The 26,601-nt window shown below is 44.0% G+C and overlaps 3 protein-coding genes across 6 annotated transcripts in view; 1 reads left to right on the top strand and 2 right to left on the bottom strand.

Moving 5' to 3' along the window:
• Positions 1–5,798, top strand: part of TAP2 (transporter 2, ATP binding cassette subfamily B member) — a 33,312-nt gene extending 27,514 nt beyond the window's left edge. Inside the window, exons 10-12 of the mRNA XM_058170237.1 lie at positions 496–655; positions 2,108–2,244; positions 2,629–5,798. Of these exons, the coding sequence (XP_058026220.1) occupies positions 496–655; positions 2,108–2,244; positions 2,629–2,820 (489 nt within the window). The 3' untranslated portion in view covers positions 2,821–5,798. The remainder of the gene's footprint in view (positions 1–495; positions 656–2,107; positions 2,245–2,628) is intronic.
• Positions 5,799–11,223: 5,425 nt separating this feature from the next.
• LOC131191774 (zinc finger protein 436-like) lies at positions 11,224–17,853 on the bottom strand. Of its 2 annotated transcripts, none has more exons than XM_058170232.1 (4): positions 17,230–17,853; positions 16,727–16,837; positions 15,415–15,541; positions 11,224–14,611 (listed from the first exon to the last, which is right to left on the bottom strand). In XM_058170232.1, exons 1-4 carry the CDS (start codon positions 17,797–17,799, stop codon positions 12,912–12,914), a joined length of 2,508 nt encoding a protein of 835 aa, XP_058026215.1. In that variant the 5' UTR covers positions 17,800–17,853; the 3' UTR covers positions 11,224–12,911. The 2 variants fall into 2 exon arrangements, with proteins under 2 accessions (XP_058026215.1, XP_058026214.1); XM_058170231.1 differs by having other exon boundaries at positions 11,226–14,614.
• Positions 17,854–18,850: 997 nt separating this feature from the next.
• Positions 18,851–25,340, bottom strand: LOC131191779 (zinc finger protein 883-like). 3 transcript variants are annotated; one of them, XM_058170242.1, is made up of 4 exons: positions 24,715–25,340; positions 22,393–22,506; positions 21,964–22,090; positions 18,851–21,354 (listed from the first exon to the last, which is right to left on the bottom strand). In XM_058170242.1, the coding sequence occupies exons 1-4, from the start codon at positions 25,066–25,068 to the stop codon at positions 19,997–19,999; spliced, it is 1,953 nt and encodes a 650-aa protein (XP_058026225.1). In that variant the 5' UTR covers positions 25,069–25,340; the 3' UTR covers positions 18,851–19,996. The 3 variants fall into 3 exon arrangements, with proteins under 3 accessions (XP_058026225.1, XP_058026223.1, XP_058026224.1); XM_058170240.1 differs by having other exon boundaries at positions 22,393–22,512; positions 24,715–25,338; XM_058170241.1 differs by having other exon boundaries at positions 18,851–21,351; positions 22,393–22,512; positions 24,715–25,336.
• Positions 25,341–26,601: the final 1,261 nt, after the last annotated feature.

Genomic DNA, 26,601 nt, shown 5'->3' with positions numbered 1-26,601 from the left:
CTCAGTGCAGAAGATAGTAAAAGATGGTTGGAATGAAAGGCTTTTGATTTCTTATGTTCCTCGATAGGTAAAAATGGTGCAACATTCAGGATATTCTGCATACGTGGTTTATATCCTGAGATAAAAGATTAGAATCTCCTGTGATCTATGAATGTGGCCATACAGTGTCTCTGGCAATAGTGTAAAGGTTACACACACACACACCCTGATGCGGTATGTTTTTGGTGACCTTCCTGGTCTAGCCATGGACCTGGAATTCATCCAGGTGACAACCAAGTTTGTTCCTAATTAGTTTGCAAAACCAAGTGAGGTTGTTTGGATGTTGTTGCTTTGCCTCCAAAGAAGAGCAGATAGGTCAGGGTCTGCATTTGGGAGACGTAGTGAATCTTATGTCTGAAAAAGCTGCACCTTGAGTGTCACCCAGCCCCACCTTGGAAAGTGGTGTTTTTCCCTCAGCCCAGCGCTATCCTGATAGGCCTCCCTGTCCAATTGCAGGTGGCACTGGTGGGCCAGGAACCCGTCCTATTCTCTGGGTCCATCAGGGAGAATATCACTTATGGCCTACAAGGCTGCAGAGAGGAAGATGTGAGCAGAGCAGCGGAAGAAGCTGATGCCTTGGGATTCATCCGTGAACTGGAAGGAGGCTTTGATGCAGGTGGGCAAAATCCATCCCTTCTTGATTCATCCCATAAAAACCCCACTTTCCTCCCGGTAAACCCACTGGTCTTAATTTTTTACTCTTCTGAAAAATCCTGCTTGCTTTGTTGCAATATATACAGTAGTCCTTGTGTTAGGACCATTCCTTCACTTATCGTTCCAAATTACAGTGGCACCGAACAAATGGAGGTTGCAACCAGTCCTTGAAGTTTTGACTTTGCCCCCTCCCCTACAGTCACGTGATCTCAATCTGGTTTGGCCACCACTGCACTTACAACAGTTGCAGTGCCCCACAAGCACTGCATCACCATTTGCAATCATCCTTGCCAGCTTCCCACAAGCAAAGTCAATGGGGAAGCTGCAAGGAAGGTCACAAGTTGCTGGGGTAAGTCTCCCCCACTTGGCAGGAATGACTCCAGTACCCATAAAATGATGCATGTGCTGCTTCGACCATACATCCACTCTACCTTCCCAGGCAGCAGACATTCTGGGGCACAAAAAGTGTAGTATGGCTCTGAGATTGCCTGTGTTTCTTCCTGCACCAACCCGCATCCAAAAAGCTTCACCTGCACTGCTGCAATCCTCCCTCAACCCCTGACATCAGGCACTTATTGCCTGCCAGCTTGCTCGCGAGCCTCCTGGGACTTGCAAATACCTGTAGCCAGCCTCCTGACTTTGTGAGAAACTGTCAGGTAATGGCAAGGCGATCCTTGCCTAATGACCAGTGGGATTAAGTTAACAGTGGTAGTTGGGAATGCGTGGATTGTCTTCACTAAGCAGTGCGGTCATGAAACATCAACCTTACAATCACATTGCTTAGCAATGAAAATTCCTGACACAGTTGCTCTTGTAACTTTAGGACTATCTGTAAAGCTCCAGATTACACTGATGATTCTAATTGTAGCAATATCATTAAACCACTAATGCAGAAAAGAGAATTCAAAGAGCTGAATGCACTGTTGTGCTGTTTCAAAAATCACTAATCCTAAAATCTCTTCTACTGTTGTTAAAAAGTGCAGGGGTCTTTTCCCCTCCTCTAGGCCTTTTGCACTGAAAACAAAAGACTCGGGTGTGTCCCTCCCACTTCAGAGAGTGTTGGGCTTCAAGTTTTGCCTTGTTCTTCAGTTGATGGCAGGGGTGAAATCTACTTAACTTCCCTACCGATTCGGTAGTGTGCGCACCGTCATGTGCTATTTTGGAACCTCTGCACATGCACAGAGGGTCAAAAACAGGTTACCAGGAAGTAGCGATGTCCGGGCAGGTGGGTGGAGCCTCGCTACCAGTTTGCTGAACCATGTGCTGCTGCCTCTACCGGTTCACCTGAACCAGTGCGAACTGGTAGCATTTCACCACTGGTTGATGGCTTTGCCATCCCTTTAGGAGAACAAGATTTGATCGGCCTTGACTTCGCTTTTGATCTCTTCTGTCTTTCTTGCTTGCCTTATTGCAGAGGTGGGGGAGAAAGGGGGCCAGCTCTCCATCGGGCAGAAGCAACGGCTGGCCATCGCCCGGGCCCTGATCCGTGACCCAAAGGTCTTAGTGTTGGATGAAGCCACGAGTGCCTTGGACCCCGAGAGTGACGCTGCAGTGAGTGTGGGGGATCCACGAGGAGGTTGGGAGTGAACCTTGGCTGGAGTAGTTCAGGGCGCTTAAAGGCTTAATCTGAATTTTTGTGAGGTGACAGCATAGGAAAACTGGATTTATTTGACTGGAATTATCATAATTTCTTCCAAATTTACTAAATCTCTGGTTCCAGTAACCGACCCAGAGTGGGTCTTGCAACATTCTCCTGGGTCACACATATTTGCCTTCATTTGGGTGGTTTTCATTGTTTTCCAGACTACGAAATGTTTGGGGCCAAATTGTATTGCAGTGCTGGAGAAGCACTTTTCAGTGGAAATGTGAGGGGGCTTCTATCTAGCGTTTCTAAGGAGCTCAGGATTTCCTCTGGATCATTGCTTCCTTTTCCAGATCCAGCGGTCTGTGCAGAACAGTGGGACCCGGACGGTGCTGGTGATTGCTCACCGGATGCAGACGGTGGAGAACGCAGACAAGATTGTGGTGCTGGAAGGAGGAGAGGTTGTGGAGGAGGGGACTCACACGGAGCTGATGGGCCGACAAGGCCCCTACTACAGACTGGTGGAAAGGACCCAGGCAGAGTGACTTCCAGAGTTGCAACGGAGATGGTCAGCCACAGGATCCACTGCTTTTGTAGATGCCAAATGCATGATTGACTGGGGAAATAGACAACAGCACTCTCTTAGGGAAAGTGTGTGACCCAGAAGCTGGCCTGTTTAGCAGCTCTTGGCCAGTCAAGGGTTGCTGAATTGCAGCCATTTGGAAAAGGAGGCTGTCTTTCTCATCTTGGCACAATTCATGTGGAGTTAAGTAGCAACTTGGGCCCTGGAAACTCCGTAGTGAAAGATGCACAATCCCGTTTCAAGCAACTGTTTTGTTTAGCAAATACACCAATGCCCCAGTTTTTCCTTTGTTTAAATTTAATATGTGAGATCTTTTTTACAACCTGCTCTTTTGTCACACTTTTTAATATTAGTTGCAGAAACTTTACTTCCCTTTTATTTAACAAAATAAAGTCTCTGTGTAATCCCTTTTAGTTCTAGCAAATCTGCATGTGGGGACAAGTCGCATAGGTAGGTCAGAGAATCCTACAGAATGGTTGCATCATTCAAATTTGTACTACTGGAAGGCATACTAAACATATTATGCAAAGAGCCAGCTCTAGAGAAGGGCTGGGGGAAAAGGCGGAAAGAGAAGTGGATGACCAGTGCAAGGGGAATGGATTGAGTTACTGAAGTGAAGGGAAGCCCTGAAGATCCAGGTAGGTATCTGGATGCTAAGAGTTGACACTGACTTGAGGGCACTCAATCAGTCATCTATATACACTAGACTAGTTCAAACCAGTTTTTCTCAGCAATAACATGAAAGTAGGTTAGCTATTACTCCTTTCAGAGGAGTTTTTTCAGCTTCCCAGTCACACTCAGTTTTGAGGCAGCAAACCATGAGCAAGGGATTCGTGGATTGGAAGACAATGAAACAATGGGTAGTTGAAACAATATGTTCAGCAAAGTAATAGTTACTTCTAATTATACACTGTAATCAACAAGAATATACAGTAGTTGCAAGCAAGGCTACAAAAAACAAACCTTCACTGGAGTAAAAGAAATTGCCAAAATATGGTCTGCTGCATCTTTCAGCGTCATTCTGTTCCTGGAAAAGAATACTGGATGTCTTCAATTCTGGCAGCTGCTATCAGCCAAACCCATTTTAGTCTAACCTTGTGTTGTGACAACTAAGTAGTGGGTCTGTCTATCCAGAATTTCCATTTCATTCTAGTGGATCCCTCATTTTGGTTCTTGTTTTATGAGGCAGGAAGAATTGATCTGATCTTTTTACATCAAAGTTAAGTGTATGTCTTTTTTCTCCCAACTTCAGACTTCCTTTCTAATCTTAAGAAGACCCAAATATTTACTTTCTAAAGATTCCAGGTTGTTATTATCCATGTCTCAGTGTAATTAACGCTTGGGTGGTAAATAAGATTCCAGGCCAAAGATCTTTGCCTGTTCCACACAATAAACTTTTCCCCATGTTTGAATCCTTAAGTAACTTAACAGAATAACAGAGTTGGAAGGAATCATGGAGGTCTTTCTGCTCAGACAGGAAACCCTACATTATTTCAGACAAATGGTTGGCCAATCTTTTCTTAAAACCCTCCAGGGTTGGAGCACCCACAACTTCTGGAAGCGTAACTTGTTTTGAATTAAACTTATTGCATGGATTTATATGGTTTCTCCTCTATGGATCCCCTGGTAAAAAGTAAAGGTGCTGTAATTAAAGCATTTTCCACACTCCATATCTATATGGTCACGCCCGTGTGGATCCAAGTCCTTTCTTAGCAAAGCTGTTTCCACACTACATTTATATGGTTCCTCCATTGTGTGAATCCTTTCCTGACTCATAAGATATCTTAAGTAATTTCCACGCCATACATTTATATGGTTGCTGCCCAGCGTGGATTCTTTTGTGAGAATTAAGTTGTCCTTTCTGAGTAAAGTTCTTCCCACAATCCAGGCATTTATATCATTTTTTCCCTGTATGGATTCTCTGATAGTGAGTCATAGTAGTTTGCACTGAAGTCCTTTCCACAGTGCATTTTTAATGTTTCTCCCATGTTGACCCTCTTGGCTTTTTTAAAAAATCTTTTCTGCTTGTTTTTTCTTGGCTGCTTGAGTCTTTCATCATTCAGTTTTATATGGTTTCTCCACTGTACATCCTTTTATGACAAGTAAGCCAACTATATACTCTGAAGCTTTTACATACTGCACACATTTATATGGTGGCAAGTAAGGTCTGTGTTGTGAACCTTCCAAACAGATGCTATGTTCCCCATGTCTGCAAACAGGTGTAGAAAACAAACGATGAGCAAAACAGTGGTGTACTGACTTACTCATAATTTCCTCGGAAACTCCTGTGTCTGTTATCATATGATAAATAAGGCCACTACTTCATCATCTAAGAACTGTGGTGGCACAATGGTTAGAATGCAGTATTGCAGGCTAACTCTGCATTCCCACTGCTAGGAGTTCGATCTTGAAGGTCGACTGAGCCTTCCATCCTTACGAGATCAAAAAAATGAGGTCCTGGATTGTTGATGGCAATGTAGAGAGGACTGTAAAGCACTATAAAGTGGTATATAATTCTATGTGCTATTGCTATTCAGCTTTTCACACACAAGTGAAATAACTTTTCTCCTGTGTAGATGTTTGGATGGTAAATAAGATCCCAGCTCAAACCACAGATCTTACATATTCCATGAAATGATAAACTTCCTCCCATGTCTGGATCCATTCTGATGAGTAAGATCTAAATTAATTCTAAATTAAGCTTATTCCATGAACTTAGATTTTCCTATAAGCAGCTTTTTATAAGAAGTGCGCGCCACTCAATGCTTGTTTTGACATTCTATGAATTATCATTTTCTCCTTTGTGGATCCCTTTATGACAAGTAAAGGACCTATACACATTAAAGCCTTTTCCATACAAAGCATTTATATAGTTTATCTCATGTGGATCCTTTGGTGACAGTATGGTCTCTTTGTCAATAAAGCTTTTTCTACACTACATGCCTTTATATCATCTTTCATCTGTGTGGATCATTTTATGAGTCGTCCTTTCTTAGTAAGGCCCTTTTCACATTCCAAACATTTATAAGGTCTCTCCCCTGTGTGGATCCTTTCATGGCAAGTAAGATGTCCTTTCTGAGTAAAGGTCTTTTCACACTCCATGCATTTATATGGTCACTCCCCAGTGTGGATCCTTTGGTGGTAAGATCTTTGTTGTCAATAAAACTCTCTCCACACATCTGTATGTTCCCTCTCCTGTGTGGATCCTTTCATGATAAAAAAGATGTCCTTTCTGAGTAAAGCTCTTCCCATACTCTATGCAGGAATAAGATCTCTCTCCTGTATGGATCCTTTGGTGACGAATAAAATCAATATTGCCAAAATAGCTTTTTCCACACTCCTGGCATTTATAAGGTTTATCCCCTCTGTGGATTCTTTGGCGACGACTAAGGTCTCTGTCACCAAAAAAGATCTTTTTCCTTCACCCGAAAAAATGCTTTTAAAAGGCTCTGGCGATCCCAGCTCAGTTGCCTGATCATCAGAGGCTTTTTTTTTTTGTAACGGCAAAAAAATGGCCACGCCCACCCAGTCACATTACCCCCCAAGCCACGCCCACAGAACCGGTAGTAACAAATTTTACATTTCACCACTAATGAGAAATGAAATGTCTCAAAAGAAAAAACAAGAAGTCCAGCTGCCTCCAGAAACAGGAATGGTAAGGAACAATTGCCATGGTAACTGCACAAATAGAGGTTGCTATTATGGGGTTAAGGGATGCAGTGGCTCGGGCTAGGACGTTGAGCTTGTCAATCTAAAGATCGGCAGCTCGGCGGTTCGAATCCCTAGTGCTGCCGTGTAACGGGGTGAGCTCCTGTTACTTGTCCCAGCTTCTGCCAACCTAGCAGTTTCGAAAGCACATAAAAATGCAAGTAGAAAAAATAGGGACCAGCGTTCCCTGGTAGGTAACAGGTAATAAAAAATAGGTAACAGCGTTCCGTGTGCCTTTGGTGTTGAGTCATGCTGGCCACATGACCACGGAGACGTCTTTGGACAGTGCTGGCTCTTCAGCTTTGAAACGGAGATGAGCACCGCCCCCTAGAGTCGGCAACGACTAGCACGTATGTGCGAGGGGAACTTTTACCTTTACTTACTTATTATGAGGTTAATCTGATATTCCCTTACTCCTTCCTCCCACTTCTGCCCCATGGGAAGGTAACAAAGGGAAAGTTTTGACAGAACTGATATGATGGACAGGTGCAATTTTTTAGAATAGAATAGAATATAATTTTTTATTGGCCAAGTGTGATTGGACACACAAGGAATTTGCCTTGGTGCGTATGCTCTCAGTGTACATAAAAGAAAAGATAGCTTCATCAAGGTACAACATTTACAACACAATTGATGGTCAATATATCAATATAAATCATAAGGATTGCCAGCAACAAAGTTACAGTCATACAGTCATAAGTGGAAAGAGATTGGTGATGGGAACGATAAGAAGATTAATAGTAGTGCAGATTCAGTAAATAGTTTGACAGTGTTGATTGAATTATTTGTTTAGCAGAGTGATGGCCTTCGGGAAAAAACTGTTCTTGCGTCTAGTTGTTCTGGTGTGCAGTGCTCTATAGCGTCGTTTTGAGGGTAGGAGTTGAAACAGTTTATGTCCAGGATGCAAGGGGTCTGTAAATATTTTCACGGCCCTCTTCTTGATTTGTGCAGTATACAGGTCCTCAATGGAAGGCAGGTTGGTGGCAATTATTTTTTCTGCAGTTCTAATTATCCTCTGAAATCTGTGTTTAAGAAGAGGTCCCTCAAGTTACTTAGTTACATACCATTAAGGGCTTTACAAGTCAAAAGTACCACTTTGAACTGGACCAGGAAGCAAACTGGCAACCAATGTAGCTTGCAGAGTAGAGCTATAACATATGTGAGTTAACATAACTGCCACATCCCTGTCTTTTGTATTACATTCTTCAAGGGCAGTGCCATGTAGAGCACATTACAGTATTTCACCTGGGAGTTGTCCAAGACATGAGACTGTAAGCAGAACCTGCTGATCCAATGGGCAAACTAACACATGAAACTGCAATTTTTAGCTTCTCAATTACTCTTTTTCCCATCTTCCACGATTGACAGATTATCATATCCAGCCCTAATTTCCTTTGATTGCAGACCTAGTGTTCAAGCCCTACTGAGGTAACTACCTTTCAAAGAGAAACGTTTCCCGTATCTAGGAATATAATATGTGCCAAAAGTGTAAGATGAATGGGATAATGATGCACTTTAGTCATTAGCCCATTCTCTCATACATTTTTATGGTAACTCATCTGGATGGGTCATCCTACAAGTAAGGTCACAGATGCACCTTCAGTTCTTTCCACATTTGAACACTTAAAACTTTTCTCCTGTGTAGATGTTTGGATGGTAAATAAGATCCCAGCTCAAACCACAGATCTTACATATTCCATGAAATGATAAACTTCCTCCCATGTCTGTATCCATTCTGATGAGTAAGATCTAAATTAATTCTAAATTAAGCTTATTCCATGAAATGATAAACTTCCTCCCATGTCTGTATCCATTCTGATGAGTAAGATCTAAATTAATTCTAAATTAAGCTTATTCCATGAACTTAGATTTTCCTATAAGCAGCTTTTTATAAGAAGTGCGCGCCACTCAATGCTTGTTTTGACATTCTATGAATTATCATTTTCTCCTTTGTGGATCCCTTTATGACAAGTAAAGGACCTATACACATTAAAGCCTTTTCCATACAAAGCATTTATATAGTTTCTCCATCTTTTTGCCCCTTAACATGTTTTCAAATACCAGGGAAGCTAGATTTGGACGATCTAAACATAACTTTCATCTTTTAATAACTTTTTTGTCATTGGTTATCACTTTTTTGTACCAAATGGTAGCTAATATTCTTGTCCTTCCTTGCTTGCTGCTTTCTCCAAAACAAAACAAAATATATAAATATAATAAAGGAATATTTCAGTATCTCATCTAATTCCTACCATGGGATTTTCACCAACGTGAAACAGATGCATTTGCCTCAAAAGGAAATGTGTTCCAAACTATTAGGACTTCAAGAAAAGCGTGCCCTGACTACTTCATGTCTGCGATTTCTTACAAAGGCTGCGAAATAGATCAGTGTCCCACGGTGTACTCTTCTCACCTGCCGCCCCTTTCCGGGCGCCGGGGCGGCTGCGGGGCCGAGGAGGCAGTCTTCGGCCAGGACCACCGCCTGGGCGCAGCTCTCCGCCCCGCACTCCCTCAGCCAGCCCGCCAACTCCGTGAGCAGCAAGGCCAGCAGCGGCTCCAGCACCATCAGGTCTAGCATCTCGGCTTTGCTGCTCCGCTCGGGCCGCAGCCACCCCCGGCACAGCCCGTGCAGGCGGCTGCAAAGCTCTCGGGGAGGCCGCTTGCGCTGCCGCTTCCCCCGCCGCCGCACCCGACCTGAAGAGCAGCGGAGGCTGCCGCTTCTCCCACTCCCGGAGACTCCCGGGCCTCCATTCGGTCTCCGGCTTCAGCGTAGCCCAAACGGGGGAAACTCGCTTCAAGGCCGCCTTCAGTCACGGCAGTCCCATCACCCCCACTCCCCACCCTTTCCCCGGGTTCCAGAAGGAGAGAAGGCGGACTCCGCTCCCTCAGAGTTTCTTCACCTCAGCAGAGCAGCTGCAAATCGTTCCCGCCAAAACTTTCCCCGGCCAATCAGAAGCTGGGTCAGACAGCGCTGCCTTCTAGAGAGGCAAAAAAACAACAACAACCGTTGCACGCGACCCTCCTTTCCTGCCCTGGGAGAGAAAGTCCCGCCTGTGCAAACCCCCCCCCCGCGTCTCCAGAGCAGCGAGCACTGACAGGGACTTTCTGCGCGTGCTCCGTTCGTTGCAGACCGTTGAAAGCCGTTGGAACTCGGTATTCGGGAACAGGCGGGGGAAGGGGAGAACGCGGGAGTGTGTGAAGGTGCGAGAAGGGCGGGGATGAGGGGCACGACAGACGCTGAGCGGGGGCTGGAATGAAGGCGGCTTTGGCTAAAAATTGGTTTAATTGTAGCTTTGTCTGGGTCTGGGATTTCTTTTTGTCTCGGAATTCCCTTTGAAAAGTGGATGCATTCCATACAGTTAGTAAAATATATATAATATATATTCGTAAAAAATAATAAAAAAATAGTAAAATATATATATCACACACACATATACACAGAGACAGTTTAATAGTATATATATATTATATATAAAACCTCAGAAAACAACTATATATAAAGTATACAGTATAAATTATATAAAGTATATCTATACCAGAGGTGTGTTTCAGCAGGTTCTGACCAGTTCTGGAGAACCGGTAGCAGAAATTTTTGAGTATTTCGGAGAACCCATAGTAAAAATTCTGACTGGCCCTACCCCATCTATTCTCTGCCTCCCAAGTCCCAGCTGATTGGGAGGAAATGGGGATTTTGCAGTAACCTTCCCCAGGATTGTGGAGGGAATGGAGATTTTACAGCATCCTTCCCCTGCCATGCCCACCAAGCCACACCCATAGAACTGGTAGTAAAACTTTTTGAAACTGGCCACTGATATATACTGTTAAACTGTGTCTGTGTGTCTGTGTGTGTGTGTGTGTTACCAGGCTAGGTAGGTAACTATCTTCAAGTGGAGTTTAGGGTAAACTGCTGAAGATATTACCCAGCCTGGTAAGGAATTCTTTGGAAACCAACCCACAAGCTCAGAGAACAAACCTTCACCTTCATCAAAGATATTTAGGAAGGACTCACTAGAGAAGTGCCTAATGCTGGGAAAGATTGAGGGCAAAAGGAGAAGGCAGAGATAGTGGTGGCTGGATGGAGACACTGAAGCAGTAGGCGTGAACTTAAATGGACTCCAGAGGATGGTAGAGGACAGGAAGGCCTGGGGGAATGTGATCCATGGGGTTGTGATGGATCAGACACAACTTCGCAACTAACAACAAAAAAGGGGACTACTTCAGCTTCAACCACAACAATACACGAGCAAGTAATAGATACAAACTCAAGGTAAACCCCTCCAAAAACATGACTTCAGTAAGAGTGGTCAATGCCTGGAATGCACTACCTGACTGAAATTTCTTCCCCAAACCCCCAAAACTTTAAGCTTAAATGGTCTACTGTTGACCTCACCCATTCCTAAGTGGTCTTTAAGGGGCGTGCATAAGTGCACCTGCGTGCCTACCATCTCTGTCCTAATATTCCTTTTTACACTTACTCTTTTCATGTATCCAAATTATGTTTATATTTTTATCTGTTATCTTATATATGATTGACAGATAGATAGATAGATAGATAGATAGATAGACAGACAGACAGACAGAAAGAAAGAAAGAAAGAAAGAGAAAGAAAGAGAAAGAAAGAAAGAAAGAAAGAAAGAAAGAAAGAAAGAAAGAAAGAAAGAAAGAGTGGAAGTCAGAACATCAGTGGGAGAGAACAAGAGCGAGTAATTTGGTTCAGGAAGTTGTACAACCTCTCAAAATTGGATTGCATAATCTGGGAAGATATCTGCATGGAAAAGAAAGCAAGAGAAACAGAAAAAGATGGGGCCAAAAAAAATGAAAATAGTAAAAGAGAGTCTCCTGTATGTGGAGTTCTCTGAGTTTAGGAGTATGGGCACCCAAGCACAAATGTTTTCATCTTGTGTTCTGACAAGGCTTGTTCAGCACTGCAGTTCAGAAAAGGGGATTGTCTTGCTGAACCCCCAGTTTGAGCACAATTTGAACTTTACGGGACTGGCAGGTTAGAGGCTTTTTAGGGAGCATTCAGTGATTGCATGGAGGAAGCCTTGCTAGAATACAAATAAAGATACAAGTGATGGATGTGAACTACCCTTATTCCTAGAGAGAGTTAATATTTCTTCTCTCTTCCAATCTGAATTCCTGACTATTTTTCTGATCAACTGCCACGGATAGAGGAAGCACCCGAATCCTTTTGCGAAATAATGGAACAAATTTATTTATATAATTTATACAAACCAAATATCTCTGCTGGTTTCATGCGATAAAATGTTTCCTCCTGTGTCTGCGTCCTTTGATGATGAAAAAGTTGATTGTTTTGAATTAAACAACAATTTCATGGAGTTATAGTCAACTTATGACCACAATTGAGCCCAAAATTTCTGTTGCTAAATAAACATTTATTGAGTTTGTCCCATTTTATGACCTTTGTTTCCATAGTTAAGTGAACCACTGTGTTAATAGCAATAACAATAGTACTTAGACTTATATACCGCTTCACAGTGCTTTTGCAGCCCTCTCTAAGTGGTTTACAGAGTCAGTATATTGCCCCCAACAATCTGGGTCCTCGTTTTACCCACCTGGGTAGGATGGAAGGCTGAATCAACCTTGAGCTTGGTGAGATTCGATCTGCCAAATTGCGGTTAGCTGGCAGTCAGCAAAAGTAGCCTTAAATTAGTCAAAATGTAAAGTAAATCTGGCTTCCCCATTGACATTTTTGGTGTGGTCACAAAAGGGGATCACGTGACCCTGCAAGCATCATAAATATGAGTCAATTGCCTAGTATCTGAATTTTGATCACGTGACCATGGGGATGCTCCAATAGTCAGAAGTCACTTTTAGTGCCATTGTTAACTTTGAACAATCACTAAACGAACTCTTGAAAGTCAAGGACTTTCTATATATGGTTTTTCCTATGTGCCTCTTTTAATGAGAAGCACACTACAGATAGTCCTCGCCTTACAACAGTTCATTTAGCGACTGTTCAAAGTTAAAACAGCACTGAAAAATGTGACTTATGACTGTTTTTCACAGGTACAACCTTTGCAGCATCCCTAAGATCATGTGATCAAAATTCAGACAGTTGGCAACTGGTTCATATTTATGACGCTTGTTGTGTCCCGGGATCACATGATTCCCTTTTGAGGCCTCACAAACAAAGTCAATGGGGAAGCCAGATTCACTTAACAACCGTGTAATAACTTTACCAACTGCAGTGATTCACTTTACAACTGTGGCAAGAAAGGTCATAAAATGGGGCAAAACTCAATTAAATGTCTCCCTTAACAGCAGAGATTTTGGGCTTAATTGTGGGTGTAAGTCGAGGGCTACCTGTATTCTCAATGAAGCTTATTCCACATTCCATGCATTTATCATTTCCTCCTGTATGGATGTCTTCATGACAAATAAAGGTCCCGTAGTCGTTAAAAAGGTTTTGTCATCCTCACTGTATTTATAAGGACTCTCTCCTGTGTGGATCCTTTGGTGGCGATTAAGGTCTTTGTTGTCCATAAAGCTGTCTTCATACGCCATGCATTTATATGGTCCCTCCCCTGTGTGGATCCTTTTATGAGAATTCAGTTTTCCTTTCTGAATAAAGCTCTTTCCACACTCCAGACATTTATATGGTCTCTCTCCTGAATGGACACTTTTATGAGAAATAAGTTTTCCTTTCTCAGTAAAGCTCTTTCCGCACTCAAGGCATTTGAATGGCTTATCCCCAATGTGAATCATTTGGTGACGAATAAGATCTTTGTTGCCAAAAAAGCTCTTTCCACACTCTAGGCATTTATATGGTCGGTTTCCTGTGTGGATCCTTTGATGGGAAGTTAGCTCTCTATTCTCAATGAATCTTTTTCCACACTCCCTGCAACCATATGGTTTTTCACCTGTGTGGATCCTCTGATGACGGTTGAGATAAGAGTTTCTACTGAAGCCCTTTCCACACTCTGTGCACTTATAAGGTTTCTCCCCTGTGTGGACCCTTTCATGACAAGTAAGATGTTCCTTCTGAGTGAAGCTCTTTTCACACTCTGTGCATTTGTATGGTCTTTCTCCTGTGTGGATCCTTTTATGAGAATTCAGTCGCCCTTCCTCAGCAAAGCTCTTTCCACATTCTCTGCATTTATATGGTCTCTCCCCTGAATGGATTCGTTCATGACGTGTAAGATGTCCTTTCTGAGTAAATCCTTTTCCACACGACGTGCACTTGTAGGGCGTCTCTACAGGGTGGATCCTTTCATGATGGGTAAAATTGTCAGTAAAGCTTTTTTCACACTCCATGCACCTATATTGACTCCGCTCTATATTGATCCTTTCACGGCAAATAAGATCTCTGTTCTCAATAAACCTCTTTCCACACTCTATGCATTTATATAGTCTCTCGCCTGTGTGGATCCTTCTATGAGAACTAAGTTGTCCTTTTTGCGCAAAGCTCTTTCCGCATTCTGTGCATGTATATGGTTTCTCCCCTGTGTGGATCCGTCTGTGATGAGTAAGGTGTCCTTTCTGACTGAACTGCTTTCCGCACTCCATGCATTTATGTGGTTTATCACCGGTGTGGACCCTCTGATGGCGATTGAGATTACTTTTGCTACTGAAGCTCTTTCCACACCTCATGCAGAGTTTTATCTTTCTGCCCAAAACGAAATCCCTCCCAAATTTTAGAAAAGTATGTGCTTTGTGTTTCCCGTAGAGTTTTGTATGTAAAGCAAGAGAGAAGAACTGATTGACATATTTTCCACACTGTTTGGTGCCATACTCTTTTCCTGTGCTCTGGCTTCTGCCGCATTCCCCTAAGTCAAATTCACTTTGCTCTCTTTTGCCATATTTTTCTTTTCTCTTCCCTTTCTGACCTTGCTGGGTAAGGAAGTCATGGATTTCAATAGGGAGAGAAATGGAGGAGATCTCCTCTCCATCTTCTGAGGGGCTTCTCACTTGCATTTGTGGGTCTCTTTGATGGCCAAACACCATTTCTTCCATTTCATGCTTTGCTGTTTGCATTTGCATTAACCTCGGCTGCTTGTCAGTCTCATTCTCCAGCCCATCACCTGCTGAAGAAAAGAAAATAGAAATTCCTATTAGAATTTAGATGTCAAGCAGCAGAGAAATCTGGAGATCCAGGCAGTTCAAATGGGTATAAAAATTTATTGCAAACTTAAGCTATCTACAAGAATCTGAACTACTAATGGTTCAAGCAACTGGCGGTAGATAACAGCCGAAGGAATTCTAGGTGGGCTTAAAGGGACTCATGACTGATGACACATTTGATCCCTCCCTCGGGCTCAGCTTGGTCCTCTGCTACATTACAACTGTCAAGGAGAGGCAATTCCTTTTCTCATATACATGCCATGTGTTTGGCTAGGAGACCTTAGCTGCAAGATGTTGTCTAGGAATTTTAATGGAATCCAAGAAATTTTTAGTTAGGAGTCTGATTGATTTGTTATTCTGCCCAAACATTTCCATGGAGGATCTAAAGTTTTCCCCAAAGCTACCGTCAATGTTTCTGCCGAGGCCTTGGCTGTGATGAGAACCTTGGACAAAATTGCCCCTAAATTGTCTCTGCCCCTGAACTGTGATCCAGCAGGGTTCTGACAGTTGAAATGAATCAAGGAGAAATCCATGGAGTTCTTTCCTACAGTAACTCTTCCATGGATATTTGCTAACTACAAAACATGTGTCACTTTGATTGTTTTCTTGAGATTAGAAAAGGTTCTAAAGATGTGCTACTATTCAGTTGATGGCCTGGTAGTCCTTACCACCTTAAGCAAATGAGTGCAGGTACCTTCACTGTTTCACTCCCACTGAAAACACCTTTCCCAATGAATGGACCCAGAGCAAAGAGGGTCCTTACCCAGAGTGGCCATATTCTTAGAAATCTCCAGCATGACTTCCCGGCATAAATCCTTCTGGCCAGAATCCAGCAGTGCCCACTCTTCCTCTGTGAAGTCCACAGCCACCTCCTCAAAGGGAGCAGAACTCTAGAAAGAGAAACAACATCTTCATTATTAGATAATCCCAGGAAACACTTATATGTTTCAGGCACAAACCAGAAAAAAGAGCTTTGCAAGAGACCAAATGGACATTTTATGGCAAAGCAGGCTTAAGTCTACTTCTCCCCGTAATTCTTGTGGCTGTGAAATTCCCAAGTTCAGGCTGTTGCTTTGGCTGTAACAATCTTGGCTTAAGTGCATCTAAGTAATAGAATGACAACATTGCTCTGAATGGGGAGCCTCTCCCTGGTCCAGAATAATTCAGCAAGAACTTGGGGAGAGTATCCTTCGCCTCACCTGTCTGGTTGAGCAAATTGCTTAGAAAATAGGTTAGGGGCTGTAACACATTTCTAAGTGGATGTGTGCTGACATATTTCTGAAGCAGTTTTAATCCAATTTTTCTTGTTTCCCTTCATGGTTTTTATTTTTTAACTTGTTTTGAAAAACATTATGAAACTCTTCTAACACATAAATTACATTTCCTAATATAGAATAACAGAGTTGGAAGGAGGTCTTTTAGTCCAGCCCGCTGCTCAAGCAGAACATACTATACAATTCCAGACAAGTGGCTGTCGATTCTCTTCTCAAAAGCCTCCAGGGATAGAGCATTCACAACTTCTGCGGGCAAGTTGTTCCACTGGTTAATTGTTCTCAATGCTTGGAAATTTCTCCTTCATTTTAGGGTTGCTTCTCTCCTTGATTAGTTTCCATCCATTGTTTCTTGTCCTGCCCTCAGGTGCTTTGGAGAATAGCTTGACCCCCTCTTCTTTGTGGCAGCCCCTGAGGTATTGGAACATTGCTATCATGTCTCCCCTAGTCCTTCTTTCCATTAAGCTAGACATACCCAATTCCTGCAATGTTGCTTATATCTTTTCAGCTGCAGCCCCCTAATCATCATTTGCTCTTTTCTGCACTCTTATCCTGAGTCCCAACATCTTTTTTTATAATATATTATTACCCTACCCTACCTTACCTTACCTTATCTTATTTTACTATCTTATAAATAGTCCTTTGTTTGCATTCTTAGAACAATCTTAAAAGATGAACGAATGTGACTCAGTGGGCCATTCTGGGGAGACACCATGTTCAAATGCACACAGACTCAGCATTTGGTTGTAAGAGGAGCTCATGAATGGAAGGAATTTAAACTTCTCGTAAAAAATCCAGACTTACCTGGCAAGGTGGCCCCAGTTGGATCCTTCTGAAAAGCTCTTTAGAAGGACTGGATGGATCTCCTGTTCCCTGGAGCTCTGCTGAGATCTCTCCCATGAATGGCTCCTGCATCTGAAAGAACAGCTGATTTATGATCCACTTTCAAAGGACTGTAATCATGACAGTTCACTTGCCTTACATTTGTCCTCTCCACTTGTACTCCCCCAATCCAAGTCAGAGAACTTGAGAAAGGAAACATCTTTTAAATCAGGGGTCTCCGACCTTGGCAACCTTCAGACTTGTGGACTTCAACTCCCAGAATTCCTCAGCCAGCAAAGTCCACAAGTCTGAAAGTTGCCAAGGTTGGAGACCCCTGATTTAAATTATGACTTGTCCCCATTCTCCAAAGTTACTCCCACATATTTATTATTTATATCCCAACACGTGTAGTCTGGATGTGATTATCTGTGATTATCTGTAAGGAAGAGACACCAGAGGCATCGAAGAGGATGACATTCCCTCACCTGCCGCCCCTTTGCGGGCTCCGGGGCGGCTGGTGGGCCGAGGAGGCAGCCTTCGGCCAGGGCCACCGCCTGGGCGCAGCTCTCCGCCCCGCACTCCCTCAGCCAGCCCGACAGCTCCGGGGGCAGCAGGGCCAGCAGCTGCTCCAGCACCACCAGGTCCAGCATCTCGGCTTTGCTGCGCCGCTCGGGCCGCAGCCACCCCCGGCACAGCCCGTGCAGGCGGCTGCAAAGCGCCCGGGGCCCCTCGGCTTCCAGGGAGCGGCAGCTGCGGAACCTCCAGCGCTCAGCCTCGGAGCTGCGGGGCCCCTCGGGGAGGCCGCTCCCCGCCTTCAAAGGAGACCCCCGGGCCTCCATTCGGTCTCCGGCTTCAGCGCAGCCCCAACGGGAGGAAAACTCCCTCCGAGGCCGCCGCCTTCGGTCACGACGGACCCGCCCCCACCCAGTCGCCCCGCCCCTTTCCCGGTTGCGGGGGGGGGCCTCCGCTCCCTCAGGGTTTCCGAGGCGGAAAAGAGCAGCTCCCTCCACAGGGTCCTCCTGCCAGCCCAGACACTGGGTCAGAGACGGCTGCATCCTAGAGGGGCAAAGCCCTATTAGACGGCTCCTGTCTAGAGCGTCTCCTACTGCAACTACCGTCGGCTCGGCCTGGAAAGGGTCCTCTGCGCATGCCCTGTTCCAGGTTGACGCTTGAAGGACGCCCGCGTTCAGTTGCTGCGGAAGTATTTAGTCGGGAGCGGGAGGGGATGCTAGAAAGCAGGGAGTGATGGAGATTGAATGAAACCTGTCTTGATTGCCGCTTCTGGACACCTGGGACTTCTCTTTCTCCCGCAATCCTTTCGGAAATGTGGGTGCATTGCTGGGACACGTGGAAGAAATTAGGGGGAGGGGGAAAGAGACTCGAGGAAGGGAGCTGCAAATGTGAGAAATGGGGAATCCTCTGGCAGGCATCTAGGAAGTAAATTTATTTGTATATAATTAAATATATAAGCAATACATGCTTTGGAGATTCCTTCAGGCTACTTTATTTCTCCTGTTATCTGTATTCCTGTATTCCTGTGGCGATCCTCAATGACCCTCTTTTTTTCTAAAGCAGGGGTCTCCAACCTTGGCAATTTTTAAGACTTGTGGACTTCAACTCTCAGTTCCTCAGCCAGCAAAGCTGACTGGGAGTTGAAGTCCACAAATCTTAAAGTTGCCAGGGTTGGAGACCCCCTGCTCTAGAGTACAATCTGCTCTGTATCTTTTTAGTTGCCGCTTCTGTTCTGTTGAAGTCTACACTTTTTATCTTATCTTTTTTGCTTGAGGATTCCTGGCTGAATAGATTCTTAAAAAGTTGATCTGGTTTCAAGGGGCTGCACTACCTTAAAAGAATCCAGAAATTGACCTCCTGAAGTTGGTTTTCCCCCCTAGGTCAGGCCTGTCAAACTGGCACCCCTCAGACTGGATACATCACACGCAGCCCACATCCACCCCAGCTCTGCAAAGGCAAAAAATTTCCATCCATGATGGGATCGAGTTTGACTCCCATGCCCTTGATGGACTCAAATTATCGTGCTCTGTATTGCTAACCATGACAAATGGGTCAGATAGTGAAAAAAGGAATACACAGAAGGAGACAGCGGGGAAAATTACATGCTATACGAGTTTATTAATAAGGTTCCAAGGATATAAAGTTTCTTCTCCAAAATGTGTTGGTGAAGAATAATTGCGTTGGCAACTGCTCAAAAGGAGGTGATCTTTCCTGGGCTGACCTCACTCCTTCAACTTCTCTTGGTCAAAAAATAACAAAAGGGAATGACAATATTTCTTTAGCTAAAGAAGAAAGGGAAGAAATACGAACACTATTTTGTGGGAATTAACATCTGCAGATTGAAATCCTTTCTAAATTTGGTAAATGTACGCAATTTCAGATACATGCTCAGCATCACAAGACAACATAGAAAGACATTGACTAGAGAATAAATATACGATGCCTTCTAAAGAGTAAAAGAATAGAAATGGAAATGCAAGAACCGGTGGATAAAGGCAGTCATAGAATGGATTCCACGTGATAAAAAGTGTCCACAATAGAGAGGCACAACAAGACACAGTGACAACATCAACAACTATTGCGGGCCCAAATAGCAAAGCAAATCTCATGACCATATTGGTTTGGAAACATGCAGAACAGATCATCCTGCAGCGGATAGACAATGACTAGAATAATGATGAAGATTCCATTTCTGTTTTACAGTTTTTTCCCTCCCCCCAATAAATTAAGAGGGAAGTCAAAGAAGCCATCAGTCCTCTGGTTGGAAGATAGTAAGATGGTGATGGGCAATGAGGAGGAAACTAAAGGGCTTAATTCCCATTTTGCATCAGTCTTTCCAGAAAAATGCAGGTCAAACTTGGAAAGGGAACACCTGGCTGCTCTGAATAAATTCCAGTATTTGGGACCAGAAAGGTTGCTCCATTGATTTATATCATTTCTTCTGTGGGCATTCTTTCCTGAGAATTATGATATCCTTCCCAAAAAAAGCTTTTTCTACACTCCCTACATTGACAGGATTTTTCTCCTGCGTGGATCCTTTAATGGTGAGCCAGATAAAGAGTTTCTACTGGAGGTTTTTCCACTTTGTCCATTTGGAAGGTTTCCTCCCAGCGTGGATCCTTTCATGACGAGCAAGATGTTCTTTCCCAGTAAAATTATTTCCACACTCCATTAATATGGAATTTCTATGTGGATTCTTTCATGAGTAAATGTCTTGTAATTGTTAAAGCTTTCTCCACACTACATGCATTTATATGGTCCCTCCTCCATGTGGATTCTTTTATGGGAATTAAGTGCCCCTATTTGAGCAAAGCTTCTCCCACACTCTATGCATTTATATGGCCTCTCCCCTGTATGGACTCTTTTATGGCGAGTAAGATCTCTGTTCCAGTTAAAGCTTTTTCCACACTCCAAGCATGTATATGGTTTCTCTACTGAGTGGGTCCTTTTGTGAGAATAAAGATGTCCTGTCCGAGCAAAGCTCTTTCCACACTCTGTGCATTTATATGGTTTATCCCCTGTGTGAATTGTTTCGTGACCAGCAAGGCATCCTTTCCGAGCAAAACTCTTACCACAAACCAAGCATTTATATGGTCTCTCCCCAGTGTGGATCTTTTTATGAGTATTAAGATGTGCTGTTTGAGAAAAGCTTTTTCCACACTCCGTGCACTTATATGGTCTCTCCCCTGTGTGGATCCTTTCATGATGTATTAGACCTCTGCTCCAATTGAAGCTTTTCCCACATACTAAGCATTTATATGGTCTCTCCCCCGTGTGCATTCTTTTATGAGCATTAAGTTGTACTGTTTGAGTAAAGCTTTTTCCACACTCTGTGCACTTATATGGTTTCTCCCCTGTGTGGATCCTTTCATGACCAGTAAGACATCCTTTCTGGGCAAAAGTCTTTCCACACTCGAAGCATTTATAAGGTCTCTCCCCAGTGTGGATCCGTTCGTGACGAATAAGATCTTTGCTCCAGTTAAAGCTTTTCCCACACTCCAAGCATTTATACGGTCTTTCCCCCGTGTGCATCCTTTGGTGGAAAGTAAGGTGCCAGTTGTCAATAAAGCTCTTTCCACACTCCATGCATTTGTACGGTCTCTCCCCAGTGTGGATTTTTTTATGAGAATTAAGTTTTCCTTTCTGAGTGAAACTCTTTCCACACTCCAGGCATTTATACAGTTTGTCCACTATGTGGCTCCTTTGATGTCGAGTAAAATCACTGTTCTCAAAAAAGCTCCTTCCACACTCCAGGCAATTATATGGTCTGTGCCCTGTGTGGATCATTGTAGGATAAATCATCTCTGTTTCCTGGCAAAAGCTTTTTTCACATTCTGGACAAGTATATAGCCCCTCACCTATGTGGCTGCTCTGAGGGCAATTAAGATTACTCGAACTAATGAAGCTCTTTCCACAGTTCGTGCAAATTAGACTGAACTCGCCCTCATATTCTGAAAATGTCTCTGGTTTCCAATGCGGTATGTTAGGTAATGTAAGAGAGGAGGAATGACTCTTGGCAGATGATAATGGTGGCTGCTTTTCGTTTTCATTCCCCAGATCATCACCATCACCATCACCATCACCATCACCATCGCCTGCTTAGAAAAATGAAAAGAAATTGTCATTAGAGTTTACAATGATGGAAAAGGGGGGGTGTCTCCCCAGTGAAAAATGCCCATCTGAGCATCAGGTTTGGCACCAGCTGTGTGTCAGCTACGAGATGGTGGGTGCAAATTGTTATCCAGGTGACTCTAATGGTATCCAGGGGATTTTTCAGCCCTGAACCAGATGAAGGTTTTGCTGCTGATAAGGTCAATCTGGCCAGGCATTTCCACAGAGCATCTAAGGCCTTTCAGAAAGCTGTGGTGAGCATTTCTGCCAAGGCCTTTGCTGTGTTCTAAGAAAGTGACTGTGTGGACAACCTTGGACAAAATTGCCCAGGAAGTGCTGGATTATTATGATCTGGGGGCCCCGGCAGTTAAAGGGAACCAAAGGGAATTGAATGGGGCTGCCTGAGGCAGTGGCTCCTCCAGTGGATATTAGCTACATACTAAACATTCTGACTCTGATTTTTGTGAAATTAGGAAAGGTTTTACAGGTAGAGTTCTGACCGCTTTATGCAATTTAGTGCAGGTAACTTCCCCATTTACCACTCAATGAAAACACTTTTCCCAATGATTGGAACGCGGAGCAAAAAGGATCCTTACCCAGAGCGGCCAAATTCATAGAAACCTCCAGCATGACTTCCCTGCACAAGGCCTTCTGGCCCGAATCCAGCAGCTCCCACTCCTCCTCTGTGAAGTCCACAGCCACCTCCTCAAAGGGATCAGAGTCCTAGAAAGAAAAAGAAAACCTTCCCCATAAGACAGTTCTCTCTAATGTTTTCTTTCTTAGTTCCAAAAGAGAAGAGAGAGCTTTGCAAGAGATCAAATGGACATTTTCTTATAGGACAGACATAGGCCCTGCAGGTCCACAAGGTCTTGAAGGATGAGAAGCCCCATCCACCTCCTCCATGCTGCTGAGACTCACTGAATCATTCTGTGGGGGCACCAGGTTCAAATTCCCACAGACTGAGTATTTGGTTTTCAAAGTGGCTGATGAACGAAAGGGGTTTAAACTTCTCACAAGAAACCCACATTTAACTGGCAAGGTGTCCCCAGTTGGATTCTCCTAAAAAGAATCTCTTCAGAATCATTAGATGGATCTCCTCTTCCCTGGAGCTCTTCTGAGATCTCTCCAATGGATGGCTCCTGCAACTGAAAGAAAAGTCTGGCTTATGATCTACTTTCAAATGACTTGAACCATCTTAGTTCGCTTGCCTTACATTTCCCCCCTCCAATTGTACTTTTCCAACCAAAGTCAAAATGAGAGAACTCCTACTCTGTGGGTTGCTGTTATTTCTGGATAAACGCCTGCCGCTTTTGTGAGTTGCTTCTTTTTTATTTCCTGTTTTCCTTCTGAACAGGAGCTGCTTCTTTGTCTCCTAACCTTTACTTGGCAATAATGGCCTTTCCTTCTTTGTGAATGTATTTATGTCTATTCTATCTCCTCTTTTTTCTCCTTTAGATTTCAAGGCCTTTATCTCCCAACAGGGACGGGAGCAATCCGCCCTTTGTTTTGGAGTGGCTTCTCTGTGCTTCTTGCAGTGAGGAGCCCACCAACCTGACATTTCAGGGGGAGATCTTGGAATGAACACTGAGATCCTTTGGGGGGTAAAATGCACCCCCTGAAAACTTTGTTACTGTCATTAAAAAGGCAATTTGGATAGGGCATTCTTTCTTACCTCCAATTCCCAATCAGGTTCAACTTCTAATGAGAAATGTTTTAAAACAAATTTGAAAATATAGAAAGCAAAAGCTGAACTACGGAGAATCTCTGTTGCAATGGAATGTAACCTTTCAACAGATTTGGCCAATAAATCACTTTTGCAAAATAATTCTGAAGTATATTTAAAGAATGATATATTCTCTGTATCAAAGCACAGGGACAATACAGAGTGCAATATTATTCTAAGGTGGACTGAAAGAATGACGTACCACAAATTGGGAATAGATCAAACTAGAATTAATGAAAAGTAATGAAAATCATGACAGGAACTTCCGTAACCGAAACTGCCCATAAGCAGACTGTTTCCTAAACTGTTTTTTGGAATAATATTCTGTGACATATTTTGGGCCTCTGGTGGCTCAACAGACTAATGCAGTCTGTTATTAACACAGCTGCTTGCAATTACTGCAAGTTCAAGTCCCACCAGGCCCAAGGTTGACTCAGCCTTCCATCCTTTATAAGGTAGGTAAAATGAGGACCCAGATTGTTGGGGGCAACAAAAGTTGACTTTGTATATAATATACAAATGGATGAAACTATTGCTTAACACAATGTAAGCGGCCCTGAGTCTTCGGAGAAGGGCGGGATATAAATTTTTTTAAAAAATGACTGATTAAAAACTAACAGGTTACAATTCAACATTTTTAGGTAATAAATTGCAAAACATGGGGGATGTGGATCACAAAATATGCATATGTTTGTAAAATATAAAGGTATGTTTAATTTGTTGCGTTCAGTTTGGTTAAGAGGTCCTGTTCATGAGAAAAGAGTTCACTCATCTTATGTTCAATGTTAATTGTACTAACCAAAATTTCTAAAAGGACCAGAAAACAGGGATGTTCCAACTTAGATATAGACACATGCTTTTGTAAGTGGGTGGGATATTTGAAAAGAGCTATTGCTGGATTCAAGGGACCTGGTGGCTCAGTGCCTACAACGCTGAGCTTGTTGACTGAAAGGTCGGCAGTTGAGCGGTTCGAATCCCTAGTGCCCTGTAACAGAGTGAGCTCCCGTTACTTGTCCCAGCTTCTGCCAACCTAGCAGTTCGAAAGCACATAAAAAATGCAAGTAGAAAAATAGGGACCACCTTTGATGGCAATAGCGTTCTGTGCGCCTTTGGCGTTTAGTCATGCTGGGCACATAACCACGGAGATGTCTTCAGACAGCGCTGGCTCTTCGGCTTTGAAACAGAGATGAGCACCGCCCCCTAGAGTCAGGAACAACTAGCACATATGTTGGATTGTTGTTGGGTTCAGGATTGGGGAATGAGTCCCTGGTCTGAGAATCCTGACTGGAGGAACCATTTATCAGGTCTTCAAGGTAGACAATGACAATGAATATTAGTTCTATCTTCATTATAAAGTCACATTAATAGACTATTGTATTTTTCCCATTCTCTCCTTTTACTTGCAGCAAAACTAGGAAAGGTTTTTATGATTTTTCCCCATCCCTCCACCTCCATCACCATGTGGGAATTGAGATTGTCTTTTAAATTACAGCTTTATGACTTGTCCCCATCCTCCAGTCATTCCCACATACTATTTTACACCATCCCCACACGTGTTCTCTGGATCTATTTTCTCTGTGTTTATCTGTTAGGAAGAAAAAGAAGAATTAGAAAAGTCCCTCACCTGCCGCCCCTTTCCGGGCTCCGGGGCGGCTGGTGGGCCGAGGAGGCAGCCTTCGGCCAGGGCCACCGCCTGGGCGCAGCTCTCCGCCCCGCACTCCCTCAGCCAGCCCGACAGCTCCGGGGGCAGCAGGGCCAGCAGCTGCTCCAGCACCACCAGGTCCAGCATCTCGGCTTTGCTGCGCCGCTCGGGCCGCAGCCACCCCCGGCACAGCCCGTGCAGGCGGCTGCAGAGCGCCCGGGGCCCCTCGGCTTCCAGGGAGCGGCAGCTGCGGAACCGCCAGCGCTCAGCCTCGGAGCTGCGGGGCCCCTCGGGGAGGCCGCTCCCCGCTTTCAAGGGAGACCCCCGGGCCTCCATTCGGTCTCCGGCTTCAGCGCAGCCCCGACGGGAGGAAATTCCCTCAGAGGCCGCCTTCGGTCACGGCGGACCCTCCCCCACCCGGTCGCCCCGCCCCTTTCCCGGTTTGAGGGGGAGAAGGGGGCGGGGCTCCGCTCCCTCAGGGCTTCCGAGGCGGAGAAGAGCAGCTGCAAGTCGCTCCCTCCACAGGTTCCCCCGCCCGCCCAGACGCGGCTGCGTCCTAGAGGGGCAAAGCCCTATTTTACTGCTCCTGCCTAGAGCGTCTCCTAAAGCATTTATGGCCTTTGCGGTCCTCTGCTGGGCTCTGCGCATGCCCTGTTCCGTGTTGACGGTTAAAAAGCGCCCGAAGCTCAGTTGGAACTGAGTCGGGAGTGGGAGGGTTGCGAGGGGGGAGAAGACCGAGGAGGCCGGGAATGATGCCTGCGGTGGAGCTTGAGCGGGGCTGAAATGAGCAAAGCTACTTAGATTGAAACCTGGTTTGATTGCTGCTTCTGGACACCTGGGATTTCTCTCGAAAATATGGATGCGTTCATGGGACCCGTGGAAGAAGCGGGGTGGGGTGAGATGGGGAGTCCTATGGCTGGCATCCCGACAGTACATTTATATATTATTCAAGGAATATATAAGCAATAAATGCTTTGGGATTCCCTCAGGATACTTTATTTGTCCTCTATGTTGTCTATTCCACAATGACCCTTTTTTTTTTCTACAGAGTATAAACTTAATATCTTTTTAGTTGCTATTTATGTTCTGTTGAAGGCCTGACTTTTTATTCACCTTTTCTGTTTGCTGTTTCCTGGTTGATTGATGCTTAGAAAGTTGATCTGGTTTCAAAGGACTGCCCTACAGAAAAAACCCTAGAAATTGGCCGCCTGAAGTTGGTTTCCCCCCATGGTGGACTCCAATTTGGGGCTCGGTATTACTAGCCATGATGGCAACTGGGTCAGATAATGAAAAAACGAACACTGCTCAAAAGGAGGCAGAATTTCTGGGGCTCATCTCACTCCTTCAACTTCTCCTGGTCAGAAGATGACAAAAGGAAACCACAAGATTTCTTTAACTAAAGAAGAAAAGGGGAAGAAACCTAGCACTATTTTGCAGGAATTAACACCTGCAGATTTTTTTATTTTATTTGTCACAACAATATATGTAGGTATCATACAAAAGATTATATAGTATATAAACACATATATGAGTAAATATAAGGAGGTATAAGTATATATATAGGAAGAAGAAAAGAAAAACAATAGGACAGGAACGGTAGGCACGTTTGTGCGCTTATGCACGCCCCTTATGGTCCTCTTAGGAATGGGGTGAGGTCAATAGTAGAGTTTTTGGATAAAACTTTTAGGATTATGGGAAGAGACCACAGAGTCAGGTAAAATATTCCAAGCACTGATGATTCTGTTACAGAAGTCATATTTTCTGCAATCTAAATTAAAGCGGTTGACATTAAGTTTAAATCTATTGGTTGCTCTAGTATTATTGCAATTGAAGCTGAAGTAGTCTTTAACAGGAAGGACATTACAATAG

The sequence above is a fragment of the Ahaetulla prasina genome, chromosome 2, assembly GCF_028640845.1.
Source record: "Ahaetulla prasina isolate Xishuangbanna chromosome 2, ASM2864084v1, whole genome shotgun sequence".
NCBI classification, from domain to species: domain Eukaryota; kingdom Metazoa; phylum Chordata; class Lepidosauria; order Squamata; family Colubridae; genus Ahaetulla; species Ahaetulla prasina.
This window is presented reverse-complemented; position numbering and strand designations above follow the sequence as displayed.